The 17178-nt window shown below is 49.6% G+C and overlaps 3 protein-coding genes across 4 annotated transcripts; 2 read left to right on the forward strand and 1 right to left on the reverse strand.

Moving 5' to 3' along the window:
- Positions 1 to 4666: 4666 nt before the first annotated feature.
- Positions 4667 to 8566, forward strand: LOC123425120. The gene is made up of 3 exons (XM_045108789.1): positions 4667 to 5074; positions 6504 to 8073; positions 8164 to 8566. Exons 1-3 carry the CDS (start codon positions 4843 to 4845, stop codon positions 8348 to 8350), a joined length of 1989 nt encoding a protein of 662 aa, XP_044964724.1. The 5' UTR covers positions 4667 to 4842; the 3' UTR covers positions 8351 to 8566.
- A 649-nt stretch (positions 8567 to 9215) lies between these two features.
- On the reverse strand, positions 9216 to 11857 carry LOC123425121 (chaperone protein DnaJ). 2 transcript variants are annotated; one of them, XM_045108791.1, is made up of 6 exons: positions 11681 to 11857; positions 11379 to 11471; positions 10847 to 10877; positions 10714 to 10740; positions 10516 to 10636; positions 9216 to 9482 (listed from the first exon to the last, which is right to left on the reverse strand). In XM_045108791.1, the coding sequence occupies exons 1-6, from the start codon at positions 11744 to 11746 to the stop codon at positions 9356 to 9358; spliced, it is 465 nt and encodes a 154-aa protein (XP_044964726.1). In that variant the 5' UTR covers positions 11747 to 11857; the 3' UTR covers positions 9216 to 9355. The 2 variants fall into 2 exon arrangements, with proteins under 2 accessions (XP_044964726.1, XP_044964727.1); XM_045108792.1 differs by lacking the exon at positions 9216 to 9482 and adding an exon at positions 10320 to 10426.
- Positions 11858 to 12055: 198 nt separating this feature from the next.
- Positions 12056 to 13990, forward strand: LOC123425122 (pentatricopeptide repeat-containing protein At5g48910-like). Its single transcript, XM_045108793.1, has one exon. The coding sequence runs from the start codon at positions 12056 to 12058 to the stop codon at positions 13880 to 13882; it is 1827 nt and encodes a 608-aa protein (XP_044964728.1). The 3' UTR covers positions 13883 to 13990.
- The last annotated feature ends 3188 nt before the right edge of the window (positions 13991 to 17178 follow it).

Genomic DNA, 17178 nt, shown 5'->3' on the forward strand with positions numbered 1-17178 from the left:
CAATTTCGTATTATGTTCTTTGCTATATATGAACTTTGGAGTGATTCTTTATCGTAAGTTGAGGCATTATCACATGATTCTATTATGTTAGCATTGTTGAGAGAAAGCACTAGTGAAAGTATGAACCCTAGGCCTTATTTCCAAGCATTGCACTACCGTTTATGCTCACTTTTAGTACTTGTTACCTTACTGTTTTATATTTTCATATTACAAAACCCTATATCTACTATCCATACTACACTTGCATCACCATCCCTTCGTCGAAATAGTGCACCTATACAATTTGCCATTGTATTGGGTGTGTTGGGGACACAAGAGATTTCTTGTATTTGATTGCAGGCTTTTTTGAGAGAGACCATCTTCATCCTACACCTCCCATGAATTGATAAACCTTGGGTCACCGACTTGACAGAAAATTGCTACTGTCCTACAAACTCTGCACTTGGAGGCCCAATAGAGTCTACAAGAATAAAGTTGTGTAGTAGACATCAAGCTCTATTCTAGCGCCGTTGTCGGGGAGGTGAGTGCTTGAAGGTATATATTTAGATCTTGCAATTGAATCTTTTAGTTTCTTGTTTATCACTAGTTTGGTTTATAACAGAAAACTACAAAAAACTAGAATTTAGGTTACCTCAATTGCTTCACCTTTATAATGTCTTTCGTGGAAATGATGGTTCGGAAAATTCTGCCGAAGTGTTCGAAGAAGAATTTAATAAAATGTTTGGCATTAAATCCTTGAATGATGAGCATGATTGTAATGTTGTTAGTATAAATACTATGAATATCCATGATGCTAATGATATCCAAGGCCACAAGCTTGGGGATGCTATGTTTGATGAAGATTATATTTTTAGTGTCCCAAGTTTTGATGAGCAAATTTATTATGATGATGTCATGCCTCCTATTTATGATGACTATGGTGATGACATGTATGATATAAAGAGTGGTAATAACCATGAAACTTGTCATCATGCTTTTAATATTCAATGTGGTTATGCCAATCAAGTGACTCATGATAGTTATTTTGTTGAGTTTGCTCCCACTAGTATGAATCAAAAGAAAATTGTTTATGTGAAGAGTAATGAAAAATTTATGCTTGTGGATCATGAAAGGAAAGCTTTATGTGATGGTTATATTGTTGAATTACTTCATGATGCTACTAAAAATTATTATGAGAGGGGAAGATGTGCTTATGTATATTTCAAAAATATCAAGTTTCCTCTCTACGTGTTCAAAATCTCGAATTTGTGCTTGTTTTGCCTTCCTATGCAAGTTGATTCTTGCTAGCATAAATTGTTTGCTTACAAAATCTTATGCATAGGAAGTGGGTTAGACTAAAATATGGTTGCCATGTGATTCATTTTGAATAATATTTTTTACTATGAGTATTTTTATTGTTTTTGGCTTTATGCATATCATGTTGACATGATCTCCATAATATGCGAGATAAACTACCCTAAAAAATATATGTGAGATGATTATGAAAATATATCCAATGACAGGACCAATGAATAAATTCGGTAACATTTTATTAGGCCTAAAAATGTTAGCAGAATTTTTCAATTTTTTATTAGGCCTAAACATCAGCGTGAGCAAAGACTCATTAAAACATTGTTAAATTTGGTGCTTCGTATACATTTCATATAACATGAGTTATCACGCCAAATCAACGACACATGTGGTGTTACTTTTATGGCAATTAGTGCTCAGAACGAGTTGTTTTATCATGGAAAAAATGTTACTCCTTTTGATTCAAAATAAGTGTTGTAGTTCTGAACCGCGGTTAGTTCAAAACTGTGATACTTATTATGCATGAGACATAGTAATATTTAACAGGGCTTAATTTTAACTGTTTTTTAGGAGGTTAAGGATTCAAACAAATGTGGAATGAGAAAAAAAAACAATGACTAATGTTTATGCTATTTATGGTTTTGTTAAATGTAAAAATTATACTAAACCTGGTGGACCTTCATTCGTTCTTATAACATGAATAAATCCAAAAACATAAACAGTTGTAAATGTAAAAGAATATGAAAAGATTCAAAAAATGGACCGGATGCTATTTTTTGCAAGCTTAATTCAAATATATATTCATGTGAAGTAAGTAGCTATATGTTAACTAAATTATATGCTAAAAAAATAATTGTATACTAAATGAAAAAATATGTGTGCTTTACTTAAATTCAATTACGTACTATGTATGTTATTTGATCTCACATCATCGAGTTTGATATTAATCCTTAACCTAGAAAAGTCGTCTGTGGCAACCCACCAGCATTTTACTATTAGCTCAATAGATTGATCGAAAAGAATAGCTTTGAGGTGGTTCTATTATCTAAAACAATTTCATCTTATGTCTTTGCTAGATATGAACTTTGGAGTGATTCTTTGTCGGGCGTTGAGTGATGATCATATGATTTTATTATGTTAGCATTATCGAGAGATTGCACTAGTAAAAATATAAACACTAAACCTTATTTTCAAACATTGAAATACCGTTAATACTTGCTTTTACTATTTGCTATCTTGTTGTTTTTATATTTTCAGATTACAAAATCATATATTTACGATCTATTAACTTTATTGGACGATTTACTTTATTTACTCCACTAATTTTAAACGATTTACTCTATCTACTCCACTAACTTTACTGGACGGTTTACTCTATTTTCTAGGGATCGACTGTTCTTAAAGCATCTAGAGCCACGTATGGAAAATATGGCCTCTCAAACGTCCGCAGACGCATCCGGACGCGTCCGCTTTCACTGACCGAACGCGCCTTATTTTTGCCTTCCACATTTGCATCTCTCATATCCATACAAACTCATGCAACACTATGTAAAACAAGAGATCAACATCTTCCATCCAATCGGATTGCTTCACCGAACAAAAGGATCATAGTTCATCGGCAAATTCATACTAGAAACTACTTAAGCATAATTAAAATGTACACAACACGGGGAAGGGCAGAGAAAATCACCATTTCCTCGCCGCCCCCTTCCCCTTTCATTCGTCCATGCAATTGTGCCCATCCTCCATGTAGGCGTCGACGTGCGATGCAATGTCGTCGTCGTCATCGGAGCCGGAGGTGGAGGCGTCGCTGTCGTCGTCGTCGTCCTCGTCGGAGTTGCAGCGCATGTCGAACATCCTAGGGGGGCCTGCTCCTTGGCATCGCAGGTTGCTTTCGCCTTCGTCGTCGCCTCCTTCGCTGCCTCGCGCTCTGATAACTGGATGGCCAGTCGGAGCGCGTCAGCATTCTTGCGGTGGAGGCAGCGTGCATCTGACTCCATCGTCGTCAGTGAGCGACGCAGGATGCCCACGAGGAGCGCGTCCTCGGGGTCGACCGACGCGCTCAAGGATGAATGTAGCACGGCTAACGCTCCCCCTCTCCCTTTCCTGCTGCCGCTCGCGATGAGCTGGACGCGCCTCGTACTCCGGCGTCCTGGTGCGCCCCATCCCCAACGCGGGCACGAGGATCCAGCGGTGGTCGGGCACCGCTTCCGGAGTAGAAGGTGGTGGAGGTGGGCGGCGTACCTGACCTAAAGCGGACCGACGGAGCGGGAGTGACCAGAGCTGCGCCATGCGGGGAGGGCATGCGACGTCGTCGATGCTCCGTCGACGTGCGACGAGCTCGGAGGATGCAGATCCAACGTCGTCGGCGCTCGATCGGTGTGCGACGAGCCTGGAGGATGCAGATCCACCACCGTCGGGGCTGCCTTGGTCATGCAGCGACCGACGCAACGCGATGCGGAGGGCCACCTCCTCCACATTGATGTTCAATCTGTTGGAGCTGCTTCCGTCGCCGGCCATCAGGTCGGAGGGTGGTTGATTGGAAGTGGAGTGGACGGTGAGTGAACTGCCCGATGTCTAGGGTTTTCGGATAGGGGTATTTAATGGTGTGTGGTGGGCCGGGTTGACATGACGGTGGGGACGACGGTGGGCCAGACCTGTCAGGCGGGCGTGCCTGGGCGCCCGGGCTCCCCCATATCCGCCCCATATTTGGACTGGATATGAGGGGTGCCAGTTAGTCCGGGTATTTGAGGCTGATTTGAGAGGCCCGTTCGGGTTGAATTTTTGTGACCGGCAAATGACTGGACGGCCTGCCCGGACGTTTGAGGGGCGTTTGAGGGGTCCTAATGTAGAGCATCTAGAGCCGGAACGCGTTCCCTATTTGTCCGTCCGCACAGCCACACTCTTCATTTTCTTCTTCACATGTCCGGTCACTTGCACGTGACTGGTGGAGAAGAAAAAAGAGAAAGAAAAGAATGAATAAAGAAAAGATAAAGGTGCTCCGGTGTGGGGTCACGTCCTATGTGGCGGATTGACCGAACATGTTCGGGCACGCCCGCGAATCCTTATATCCTCACCATATTTAAGATGGATATGATTCGCGAAAAGCCTGAGCATATAGAAACGATATGTGGGGTCCGGTTGAGTCATTTTTTTTTCTCTTCTATCTAGTTAGTGACTGGACACGTCCACGGACGTGTGAAGAGCATTTGAGGCGTGTGAAGAGTATTTGAGGGATCCGGCTGTAGATGCTCTTAGGTCTTATTTTTTCTTTATTAGGGATTAGGAAAGGAGTATGTCTAAATTGATTGTTCTTTCGCAATGCACGGGCGTTATGATTGAATAGTTTAAACCCGATATAAATCTGGGCACCGATCCTTGCCTAAACTCTCGGTGCCAAGTGGGACGGCAGTTTCCGAGTCCGCCTCGACGCCGCCGCCGTTGCAAACCATAAAAAACACACCCCCAGCCCCCACTACCCCCACTCCAAGTCCCCAGACACCACCTCTCCGGTCTCCGCCGGCGAAACGCAGGGGGTTGTCGGCGGCGGCGATGGGGGAGTACGCGGCGGCCAAGACGTCGGTGTGGTGGGACATCGAGAACTGCGCCGTCCCCCGCAACTGCGACCCCCACCTCATCGTCCAGAACATGAGCTCCGCCCTCGCCACCGCCGGCTACGTCGGCCCCATCTCCGTCTCCGCTTACGGCGACACCAGCGGCATCGCCCACAACGTCCAGCACGCCCTCTCCAGCACCGGCGTCTCCCTCCACCACGTCCCCGCCGGTACGGAACCCCCCCTCCGCCCCCCGCCCCTCTCACGCCCGAATCCCCAACCACCCCGCTCCGCTCCTTTATCTAACCACTCGTGGCGTGGTGGTCCGTTCACCTCTCGCCAATGCATGTGGGTTGCGCCGCTTCGATCGTCGGTATACTCGATGGATCTGTCGCAAATACTTCAGGATGATAGCGGAATCATAGGGTTTGGATTGGGATATGATATGAGAAGTTCTAGTAGTCGTGTGTTCTTTTCTTTTGATTTCTTCTAGGAGTAGTAAACTAAGTTGTTTCTACCCAGGTGCGGTGGTCTAAAAAAAGGAGGGACATGCCTGTCTTATTCTGTCGACACTTGAATTCTTGCTGTGCTATTGTGGACATCAATGGTGAAGCTTCTATTGCAGGCTTTTTCTGTAGTTATTATGCTAGTGTCTGCACGCCTTAAAATCCATATCTGTCTCATAGGATAAAAGTTGCTAGAAAACTCCCATCTCGAATTTATTAGAGAATATGCAACTGGTTATTACAACAACAACAACCACAAAGCTTTAGTCCCAAACAAGTTGGGGTAGGCTAGAGCTGAAACCCACAAGATCTCGTGGCCAACTCATGGTTCTGGCGCATGGATAGCAAGCTTCTACGCATCCCTGTCCATGGCTAGTTCTTTGGTGATGCTTACGGACTCTTTCCATGTCAAGTTCGGTCTACCCCAACCTCTCTTGACATTATCAGCGTGCTTTAGCCGTTCGCTATGCACTCGGGCTTCTGGAGCCTGTGCTGAATATGTCCAAACCATCTCAGACGATGTTGGACAAGCTTCTCTTCAATTGGTGCTACCCCTACTCTATCTCGTATGTCATCATTCCGGATTCGGTCCTTCCTTGTGGCCACACATCCATCTCAACATGCGCATCTCCGCCACACCTAGCTGTTGCACATGTCGCCTTTTAGTCGGCCAACACTCAGCGCCATACAACATTGTGGGTCGAACCGCCGTCCTATAAAACTTGCCTTTTAGAATATGCAACTGGTTATTGCTCGGAACAATATATGTTCCGTTTTTATGTGTGTGCAGGCCAAACTTTTGTAACCCGCTGTTGGCATATTAGTAAATATACTTAATTGGGCATTAAGAAAATCAGAGACCAGCATTGGTTTTCGCTCAATGGAATACATTTCCAAGTGACTAGTGTATACCTGAAAAGTGGATCTGCTTGTATGTGACTAAGAAACTAGATTTGTTTTGTTTTTTCTTGGGATTTATCTTGATATCCAAATAATCATGACCATAAGGTTTATTACTAGCATTGAGAATGTTTACTCTTATAAGAAGTAGAAAGAGAAAGCTGAGTTCATTGAATGAGTGAGTTGTGATGATTAGTTACCATTCTCGTCTCTCAGATCGTTATTTCTATTCATTGTTTCCCAACCATTGCAGGCATTAAAGATGCAAGTGATAAGAAGATCTTGGTTGACATGCTGTTCTGGGCTATTGACAACCCTCCGCCAGCAAATTATCTGCTAATCTCTGGTGATCGGGATTTCTCTAATGCCCTTCATAAGCTTAAGATGAGGCGGTACAATATTCTTTTAGCACAACCTCCAAATGTGTCTCAAACGCTTACTGCTGCCGCAAAGAGTGTTTGGCTCTGGAGAAGCCTTGTGGCTGGAGAACCACCATTAGCAGTGTCACCATACATAAGCAGCGCATCAAGTGGCAATAAGGGTGATTTGGATACGTCAAGGAATACTGTTCCAAATTCTTCAGCCGTGGCTCAAGATACTAGCCCTCAAGTGCAGAATTCTTCTCAGCGTGATTATCAAAATGGTGGTAACGGGAAGGTAGATAATAAGCAATCCAAAGTGAAGCAACCTCGAAAAAATCAGACAGACACTGCATCTAAACCAGCAGGCAAAAAGGAAAATTCAGTTGATGGAGTTGCTGATAATTCCAAAGGAAGCACTGCTAACCAACCAAGTCAACCTTCTACACCATCATCAAGTTCTTCATCAAGTCCTGAACCCCAGAGTAGGGCAAAGGTGAACCAGACAAGTATACCTAAAAACCCACCCCTTTTCCTGCCTAAGAAGCCTGCAAAACCCACTAATTTCCACCAAAAGAGTGTTCCTCACAACTATTTTGGTAGTAGTAAGAAGTCTGGTGTGTCAACTGAATCTGCATCGAAAAATGGTGCTCCTGATTCTGGCAATGGTACTGGCCATAATCATCCAAAACACCAGAACCAATCCTCTCAGCCACCAAAACCACATAATCCAGTGACTCCTCGTCCTCACAATGGACCTGGTAATTTCCACACATCAAATTTACATAGAAGTAGTTCATGTCCACCACAAACTCCCCAAGCTGGGCATACTGGTGTTCCCACTGCACCATTGCAGTCCTGGCCAAGTGCTCCTCCTCCCCCCTATCATGTCCCCCCAGTTAATTATCCTGATATGAGTCGGCTGAATATTTCTGGGTACCCCATAGGGGGTCATGACAACCAAGGTTCAAACGTCAGCTACCATCCAAACTATTCTGGTGCTGTTCAGCCTCCTTACAATAATTATAGTTACAGACATCCAGCTCCACCTAATATATCCAGCAACATGCAAAATGCTGGACAATGGGGTGCAAACACTGGATGTCCGCAGCCATCTTCTGACTCTCAAATTCTTATAAGAAATATCTTAAGTGCTTTGGAAGTACTGAAGACTGAGAAGCTAGCACCAACCGAACAGCATATATCAGATTGCGTATGTTATGGAGGTGTTAATCTACCACAATTTGATGTTAAGAAGGCTCTGGAAGTTGCCATTCAGCATCAAGCCATTGTAACGAAAAAGTTAGGACTTGTGTCATTCTTTCTGGGAAAAGATGAAAATCTCTGGAAATGCGTGAATATAATGGATACCAATGCAAGACACTCAAAAGAGACTCTAGATTCTGTTCTTAGGTACATATCTACTGCACCTGGATGTTCTGCAATAAAGAACTCTCAATCAAGGTGAGATCCCACACCCAGTAATGTGTTGATTATTTCTGTATTTTTCTTGACCATGTGGTTAGAAGTATTTTAATTTTTATTTGTTTCTAGGTATCATGCTGCAACTCTCTTGAAGAAAACATGCTTGAAACGTCTTTCCCTTGGTGAAGCTCTTCAGGTTTTGTATATCGCAACCGATAAAATGAAGTGGTTCGTTCCTCACTCTTCAGGCTGGCAGCCTCTCTCAATGAACGTGATAGTGGCTGATACTGCTCCAGATGCTAGTGGAAAATCCTAGCCTTGCTACATTTCCCTGCTCATATCAGACGGACAATTTGAGTTCTGCTAGTTGGTACAAGCTCTCGAAAGGCTGTGGTCTGGTGAGGTTAGAACTAATATGGTGGCCCAGTCTATGTTTTGCCAATATTTCTGTTTCAGAATGATGTCACGGGTAGTTTAAATTTGGTGTATGAGCTAAGGTTTCACTATTATTAGTAGAATGGTACTTCTGTCAGTTAGTTGGTTTTTGCAATTTGAAGACAGAGGGATGCAGAAGGGTCATTATCTTTTGTTCAGGTAGTGCAACAGGGCCTGATTTTAGAGGTTATGACCCGTCCTTCCTCAAGTGGGCATAAGGCATATCAGGAGTTGATTTCAAGCTAGCCTGCCGTGGTGGCTCCTGAAGCAGTTGCTATTCCAGGTGTTCAATGAAGCACCGGCATAGAAGCTCACTTGTAAGTCTTAAAATGCATGGATTGTTAGATCATGTGGGTGGTTCGGTTAACATACCGGGAACTTAATCAAAAGCTACCATTGCTATGGCTCCTGGCACATGGCAGTAGTCTGAAGATTGCATTTGAAATATGCCTTCAGCATAGTTAACTGTCTTGCCAAACTTGTCATGCTGTGTGTAGATATTAGTCCGGTGCTTGCCAAACTTATCATTTGAAATGTCTTCAGCATAGTCGACTCCAAGGCTTCCTTTTGTTTACCTTTCCCTGCCGAGGAAAGGTTGGGAGTCATCCCATACATTGGGATGCTGTGGTGTCTTGCAATAACCATGATGACAATTACCTTCTGTGCTCAATGTAAATTATCTCTATTTTTTCTGTTTCTGCTAGTGATACTGGGTATCATATTGATGTTGTGAATTGCATTGCCTGTGATGATTGGCATCTTGTTCAATAGCGAGCTGTCGGTAGCTGTTCATCATGCATAGAAAAAGATACCCAAATGGCTTCAACATGAGAAAAATTTGGACAATTTGTATGTTTTTGCCAAGATTGTTATGCCCTCTACTCTACTAAACCGATTTGTACGATCTCCAATCTTCCGCATGGTCTGAATGGATCTTTGAATAACGAACACTTGCTCCTAGAATATACCCGCAAACAAACGGGAGCGGTGCCGGCTCCCAGAAGCATATGTTCCTAGCGCAAACAAAAATTCAAAACAAATAGTGACCAAATTTTCTAAGAAAAACTGTTGCAGATTAGCGTTTCATGTGTTCTGGACCTGTTTTATGCAAAAAGGAACAGTTGTGTTTGTGTTTCGTCAGTTTTAAAAGCTCTAGAAATGTAAAAAAAAAAATGCCAGTCAACTTTTTTTTACAGGTTGCATTGCTTTGGCTTTTGCCATAAAAATTTGCAAATGACATTTGGTCATGAACATTTACATGTCTGAATTGTTTTTTTCCTTTCACATTTGAAAATGCAATTTTGGTGTGCAGGAGCATATGCAACTGTTGCAGATTAGTGTTTCATGTGTTCTGGACCTTTTTCATGCAAAAAGGAACAGTTGTGTTTGTGTTTCGTCAGTTTAAAAGGCTCTAGAAATGTAAAAAAAAATGTCAGTCAACCTTTTTTTTACAGGTTGCATTGCTTTGGCTTTCGCCATAAAAATTTGCAAATGACATTTGGGCATGAACATTTACATGTCTGAATTGTTTTTCTTTCCTTTCACATTTGAAAATGCAATTATGGTGTGCAGGAGCATATGCTCCCTAGGGCCAAACTGAATATCTGCAAAGCGTGCCCCTTTCCTTCGAAATCACAAGCAGTAACTTATGCTTTTATTCAGTGCGGAGACTGTCACACAGATCTTCTCTTCTACTGTGTTAGCTTGTACTCCCTCCGTTCCTAAATATAAGTCTTTTAAGATATTTCACTAGTAGTCTACATACGGAGCAAAATGAGTGAATCTACACTCTAAAGTATGTTTATATACATCCGTATGTAGTTCACTAATGAAACTTCTTTAAAGACTTATATTTAGGAACGGAGGGAGTATATATGGTTATCAACAGTACATGGGTTTCCACTATGGAAGAAAAGGGTTCTGAGAGGAACAAACTTCCTTTTGCCGCTGGTATGCCCTTCATTAAACCAAAATGGATTTCTCAATCAGCAATAAGAATGTAGATCTTGATGTTTCCTCTTGGAAAAGAAGTGTAAGTATGGTTACCTCGAAGCGCTGTAGGAACCAAAGGAAACCGCAGCACAAATTATGAGCAGAAATGGCGCTTTAACCAATATCTTGTTTGATCTTCCGTATCCCGCTGGAACACCAGACCTCATTACATGTACTGCATTGCACGCATGATCATATCATCAGCTACAAAGATGGAGGAACGACAAATCTGCATTCTGAAACCAATTTTACCTTCCAATCTGTTCCCAAATCTTCTACCTGCAAACCGCACCGAAGATACCATAAATCCCCATCAGTCAACCTGATAGAAACACCAACTGATACAGGAAAATAAAAGGTTTGATTGTCAAAGTGAGTAGCATACCATCCTTCAAACAAGAATATGCTTCTACTATCTGCAAAACACAAACACAATTAAGCTTTATAGGTTACAATTGTGGGAAAGAAATCAAACTCAGAAAATTGATTGCGGTCCTCGTACCAAAAACCACATTCAAATTTAACAATCACTCAACTGGAGAAGTAGTGTTAGCACATTAAATTTGCAGCAAATAAGCTGAACAGGTCACCTAAAGCTCAGGAACTATATTAAGACCACATCTATGCTCATTCTGATATAAACGATTTAATTGCGGAAGGGCAATTCTGATACAAGCATTCTATAGTTCAGCAAGTACATTAAGAGCACATCTATGCTCATTTTGACATCAAACGATTCAATCATGCAAGAGCAATTAGCATGGTATAAAGGTTGCTTCAAAAATTAGCATGACGATCAACCTAAATACTCGCCTAATCGCCTTTCATGCCTGAATAACACCATGAACAAGGAGCATGCAAGTAACAAACATCATATGATGCCTGAAGTTCTTGACCACGACTGTTTTGTACCTGACCTGCTTGAATTTCGACTCCGCTTGAGTCTTCTGATGCGTAGGTACACGATCGGGATGGGACTCCATGACCATTCTTCTATACGCAGCCTTCACCTGCAACAGAAGATTCAGAGTATGTATGTATAAACTCAAATTGCGGAGATTGGCACCCATGGTTCGCCAAAATCTACCAGAAATAGCTCGCAGATTAGTTAGTCGGAGCAAGAACTAGCCTGACAGAGCTAAGCTGCCATCCTGATATGACTCGCGGTTTGGAGATTCGCGGGGGAGGAGGAGGCGGGCGGAATTGGGGAGATGGATACCTCGGAAGGGGACGGGCGGGAGTAGGGAGCGAACCCCAGGAGCTCCATGGCCTCGCTGCTCCTCATCTTCCCTCCCTTGCTTCCTCGTGTGATCGCGCCGTACAAATCGCGGCGGTGGACGGCGGCGACGGCGGGGCGGCTGGCCGGTCAGGTTGGTGGCGGTAGGGGGTAAGCGCAGCGCTCGAAGGAAGCAGGAGCAGGCCACGGCCGCTCCACGTATTTGCGACGCGCGGCGGGCCTCGCTGGCACCTCCCTGGCCGTCAGATCCAGCCTCCGCCGATCGCACGGCCGAGACGCGCTCGCCGAGCCGTCACAGCGTGCTGCTCGTGCACCCGCCGTCAGCCGAGCTCAAACGCTTCAAGCGAGCTCTCGGCGATGCGCGCGCGAGGGGGCGCGGCGGCCGCGCCGCGGCCGGAGCACCTGGCGGCGCACGCGCGGCTCGTCAAATCTGCCGACGCTGACGCGTTCGTCGTCAGCACCGTCATGCGCGCCTACCTCCGCGCCTCGCTCCCGCTGCAGGCGCTGCTCGTCCTCCGCGGGCTCCTCCCGCGCGCGCCCCGCCTCCTCGCCAACTCCTTCTCCCTCTCCCTCGCCCTCCAGGCCTGCGCCGCCTCCGCCTCCGGGATCGCCGCGACCCGGCCGCTCGGGGCCTCGCTCCACGCGCACGCGGTCAGGTCCGGCTTCGCCGCCGCCGACCTCTTCGTCCGCACGGCACTCGTCGAGATGTACGCCAAATCGGGCCGCGCGGAGCTCGCGCGCGCCGCGTTCGACGAGGCGCCCCGTCGGGACGTGTTCCTCTGCAACGTCATGCTCGCGGCCTACGTCGCGCGCGGCGAGGTCGCGGAGGCGAGGAAGGTGTTCGACGGAATGCGGGACAGGGACCTGGTCTCCTGGAACACGATGATCCACGGGTACGCGACCAGAGGGGATGTCGGCATGGCCAGGGAGATATTCGACGCGACGAGCGACAGGGACGCCTTCTCATGGAGCTCGATGATCTCAGCGTACGCCAAGGGCCGTCGGTCCAAGGAGGCGCTGGAGCTTTGGAGGGAGATGCGAGCCGCACATATTGCTCCAGACTGCATCACCATGGTGAGCGTGCTCTCGGCATGCAGTGACATGGGGGCGCTGGCCATTGGTGCAGAGGTGCACCGGTTTGTCGAGAGCAACAGAGTTGAGGTAGACATGAAGCTCGGTACTGCTCTGGTGGATATGTATGCCAAGTGCGGTGACATTGAGAGTTCGCTGAAAGTGTTCCGAGCTATGCCTGCGATGGACGTGCTTACATGGAGCTCAATGATCATTGGACTGGCTAATCACGGACTTGGCCATGATGCTCTAAGCTTGTTCTCAGAGATGTTATCAGAAGGACTGCAACCAAATGAGATCACCTTCATTGGAGTTCTTATAGCGTGCACTCATGTTGGTCTAGTGAGTGATGGCAAGAAGTATTTCAGCTCAATGACTGACGTTCATGGTGTGGTGCCAAGGGTTGAACACTACGGATGCATGGTCGATCTTTTGGGGCGTGCAGGCCATGTTGAGGAGGCAATGCAGCTTATCAGGAGCATGCCTTTCGAGCCGGATGCAATTATTTGGAGAGCACTTCTTGGCGCCTGTCGCATCCATAAGAATGTAGAGATTGCAGAGGAAGCTATGGCCAAATTGAAAGTATTGGATCCTCTTGCAGATGGACACTATGTGTTGCTGTCAAACATATATGCACAAGCAAACTCATGGGAAGGTGTTGCAGAAATGAGAAAGACGATCAAGAGGGAGAACATTCAGAGGGTTCCTGGAAGAAGTTCGATCGAATGGGAGAACACAGTTCATGAGTTTGTCTCCGGTGATAGATCGCATCCAAGGATTGAGGAGATCTACAAAATGTTGGCAAAGATGATTGACCGGTTAATGCAAGCAGGATATAGGCCAATGACAAGCTTGGTATTGCAAGATATTGATGAGCAAGCTAAGAAGCGGGCATTGGCTGAACATAGCGAGAAGCTAGCCATTGCTTTTGGGCTGCTGGCCACCCCTCCAGGGTCAACTCTTCGAATAACAAAGAATCTCAGAGCTTGTGAAGACTGCCATTCAGCTATCAAACTTATATCCTTGGTATATGGTCGCAAGTTGATTGTTAGAGACCGGAATCGTTTCCACCATTTTAGTGAAGGGCAGTGCTCATGTAAGGATTACTGGTAAACTTACAACCTTTTGTACCAGAAGAACTTCCATAGCAGTTGTTTGTTCTTACCCTGCTAGTAATCTGAAGAGGTTACTAGATATGCTTATACTTGAGCATGCATCTAAGAATGGCTCCGCTCCCGCTCCGCTCCCCTCTCCCTCCGCGCCCCGCTTGCCTAGCCTCCGCGCTGCGCCGCGCCGCGCGGACTGCCCCGCCGGCAGACTCCTCCCCGCCCCCTCGCGCCATGGCTCTGGTGCCGGCTGACCCTGTCGACCGCCGGACGTCCCTCTCCGGCGAGCGCGTCTCCTATGGGGGCTGCTGCTCTGGCTCGGAGAGCGGGTTGTCGGCGCGCTCGTACAGCGACGTCGGCCGCTGCCGCTCCTGGCCGCGTCGCTCCCGCGACCCGCCCTCCCGCCAAAGACCGCCTTGGCCCCCGCTCGGAGGTCCACCGTGTCTCGGGCGGGCCGGTTCTTGACGCCGATGGTTTCCAGCAGACTCGCCGCCGGGAACATCGTCGTCGCCCGCGCCGGGAGGCCCCTGCCAGGCCCTCGCCCACGCGCCGCCGTAGCCCCCCCCCCCCCCCCCGAGGAGCTCGCGGGCCTCTGCTTCAGGTGCCTCGATCATCGCCACTGCGTCCGGGATTGCCCGAACGACATTCGCTGCCGCCGCTGCCTCGCCTCCGGTCACTCCTCCCGCGACTGTGATGGTAGGCGGCCTGCGGCCGCGACCCAGCGACCCCCGCGCAACGCCCCGGACCAGCAAACCCGACTTCCTCGCGCTGCCCCTCTCCCAGCGGCGCGCCCTGCCCCCGCCCTGCTGGCTCCAGCTCCTTCCTCGCTCCGGTCAGGCCGGCTGCGGACGCGCCCTCCCGCGTGTTCATGGCGCAGACCGAGGAGATGGACGAGGCCGAGCTGGTGCTTGCCCGTGCGATGGTGGCTTCTGTCACGGGCACCCGCCCCTCCGTGTCCGTTGACGAGGTCGCCGCGCTGCTCCTCGGCTCCCTCGAGCTCGAGGAAGGAGACTTCACGGTTCACCAGCACCATCCCGAAGATTTTCTGATCATCTTCTCTTCCCTGGCGATCATGCGGCGGCTCCGCGGCGAGCACTTCATCAGCTCCGCCCGCTTCTCGCTGTCGCTCCGGCCCTGGTGCAAGCTTGCCCACGCCGATGCTGGTGAGCTCGAGTACCGCGTCGAGATGGAGCTCCGCGGCATCCCCGCTCACGCCTGGTTGCTCTCCACTGCCGAACACCTGCCGGGGGACAGTTGCTGGATCGAACGCCTGCATCCTCGCACTCGTTCCCGCGAAGACATGGCGGTCTTCCGCGTCTCCGGGCGCGCGCACGACCCGGCTGCTATTCGACGCACCGCTGTCCTGGAAATTGTCGAGCAGTTGCCCGGCCGCGTGCCCTCGGAGGCATCGACCGTCAGGACGCTCACATTTCCAGTGGCCATCGCCCTTACCAAGGCGGAGCTGATCAGAGTCGCTCCGGCCGTTGCCCACTCCTCCGGCAATGGCGGTGAGGCCGACGACGCTACTGGCAGGCACGACCCTGGCCCGAGCAAGGGGCATGGCCCCGGTACTGGACGCGCGCGCCGGCGCGGCCGCAAACGTCGACGCACGGACGGGGCGCAGGCCGGCCGGGCCGATGGCATGGCTGTGGACGCTCTGGTGCTGCATGCCCATGACGGCTCCGGTCGCTCCGGCGGCGTCTGTACGGTCGCGCCCTGGCCGTCCGCGGCTGCATCGCGATAGGGGCGCCGCCCCACACGCCAAGGGATGCTAGCCTGGCCCGGTCAGCAGGGGCCCGCATGCCCGCGTCATGGCGCCAGGGGCCCGCGGTGACGCCCAAAGCCGCTTTGCCGGTGGCCCCATCGCTAGCTGCCAACAACCCCCCCCCCCCCCCCCCCCGCTGATGACGGCGCAACGGCTGGCAGCGGGACAGGTGGCATGCACTCGTTCGCTGGACGTGGACCGGATGGGGCAGCAGTTTCAAATTCGCCCTTGACCGAGGATGATTCGCCCGGACCCGCCACTACTGCGGCCGATCCCACGCCTCGTCAGGATCGTGGCCAGCCACGACCGGCTCCTGCAAAGCAACGCGATGGGATGATCCCCCCCTGTCCCTCCTGCAGCCCTGTCTGAACCGAAGGGGGGATCACCTTTGCCCCCTGCCCCGCCGCAGACTCACCCTGCCCAGCCGCAGCAGGCCCACGCGCGCACCCACGACGGGGAGGCGGGACGCGATCTGCCCACTCCCACCAATTCGGCCTCATCAGTCCAGACCCCACCGGTCACCCCGAGGCCCACGGAGAGAGGTGTTGTCGTTCCTGCCCCTGCTCCCGCAGAAGCTGACCTGGCTGGGCACGCCGCTGTTGCGGCATGCGCTGCTGCGAATGGGACCAGGCCCCGAAATATCGTTGCCCCTGGGGCTACGCCTGTCGATGCACCCGCGCTGGATGCCATGTCTGCCGGGGAGAACGGGACTGCGACGTCCATGGAGGCCCCTACCCAGCCACGCGTGGAGCCGGGCTCACCCCCTGCCCAGGGCGCCTCTCGATTCTGCATAGACCCTCGCCCCGGCAGGAATCCCTACCCTGCGCTGTTAGCACCCGTGCTCTGGTCCCAGGGCACTTCGCCTCGCCGCCGATCACCCTGCAGCGACGGCGCAACTGCCACGCCTCCAGCCAACCTTGGACTTTGGGTGCCTTCCTCTCCGCGGCTACCAAACAGCTCGATGTTGTTCTGCCCTCCCCCGGGAAGCGGCAGCGCCCCACGCTCAACTTCAGTCCCAGGAGGGGTCGCTCCGCAGCCGCCGACACCAAAGCCACGACTCCTGGCGCATCAGATCGACGAGCGGTGGTGCAGATTCTGCGCACTCTTGGAATTGTGGGGGTGAACCAGCAGATTACTGTCATCGAGATGAAGGCCTACGACGACATGTTCGCCATGCCGCTGGGGCTTCCAGTGCTGCAGGCCATGGCCGCCTTGGTCGACCGAGCTATCCCTGCTGACATGGCTCCGCCGGCGGGTGATGTCATGGTCAGTGCGCGCTAGGCCAGCGGCGACTGTTGTCGATCTCTCTCTCATGTATCTAGGTCCTCAGATAGCCGTATGGAATGTTAGGGGATTAAACTCGCGCACTAGGCGCTGCGCGATCCGCTCTCTGCTATGTACTACTCGGGCATCCATGTATGTCTTCAGGAAACGAACCTCGGAGTGGGAGGACTACCATGGGGAGTGCCACCTCCGTTGCCTCGCATCCGTCGTGTCCGACCACTGCCCGCTGTTATTGGACTCCTCTCCTATGCCTG

This window comes from Hordeum vulgare, chromosome 2H (assembly GCF_904849725.1).
Source record: "Hordeum vulgare subsp. vulgare chromosome 2H, MorexV3_pseudomolecules_assembly, whole genome shotgun sequence".
Lineage (NCBI taxonomy): Eukaryota > Viridiplantae > Streptophyta > Magnoliopsida > Poales > Poaceae > Hordeum > Hordeum vulgare.

What these genes read in the sequence shown, in the direction of transcription:
- LOC123425120 (XM_045108789.1), top strand. Translation starts at nt 4,843, where the DNA reads ATGGGGGAGTACGCGGCGGCCAAGACGTCGGTGTGGTGGGACATCGAG. An exon ending in CCTCCACCACGTCCCCGCCG is followed by an intron (nt 5,075 to 6,503) that starts GTACGGAACCCC and finishes CAACCATTGCAG; the next exon opens with GCATTAAAGATGCAAGTGAT. An exon ending in ATAAAGAACTCTCAATCAAG is followed by an intron (nt 8,074 to 8,163) that starts GTGAGATCCCAC and finishes ATTTGTTTCTAG; the next exon opens with GTATCATGCTGCAACTCTCT.
- LOC123425121 (XM_045108791.1), bottom strand. Translation starts at nt 11,746, where the DNA reads ATGAGGAGCAGCGAGGCCATGGAGCTCCTGGGGTTCGCTCCCTACTCC. An exon ending in CCCGCCCGTCCCCTTCCGAG is followed by an intron (nt 11,472 to 11,680) that starts GTATCCATCTCC and finishes CTTCTGTTGCAG; the next exon opens with GTGAAGGCTGCGTATAGAAG. An exon ending in ATTTGGGAACAGATTGGAAG is followed by an intron (nt 10,637 to 10,713) that starts GTAAAATTGGTT and finishes CGTGCAATGCAG; the next exon opens with TACATGTAATGAGGTCTGGT.
- LOC123425122 (XM_045108793.1), top strand. Translation starts at nt 12,056, where the DNA reads ATGCGCGCGCGAGGGGGCGCGGCGGCCGCGCCGCGGCCGGAGCACCTG.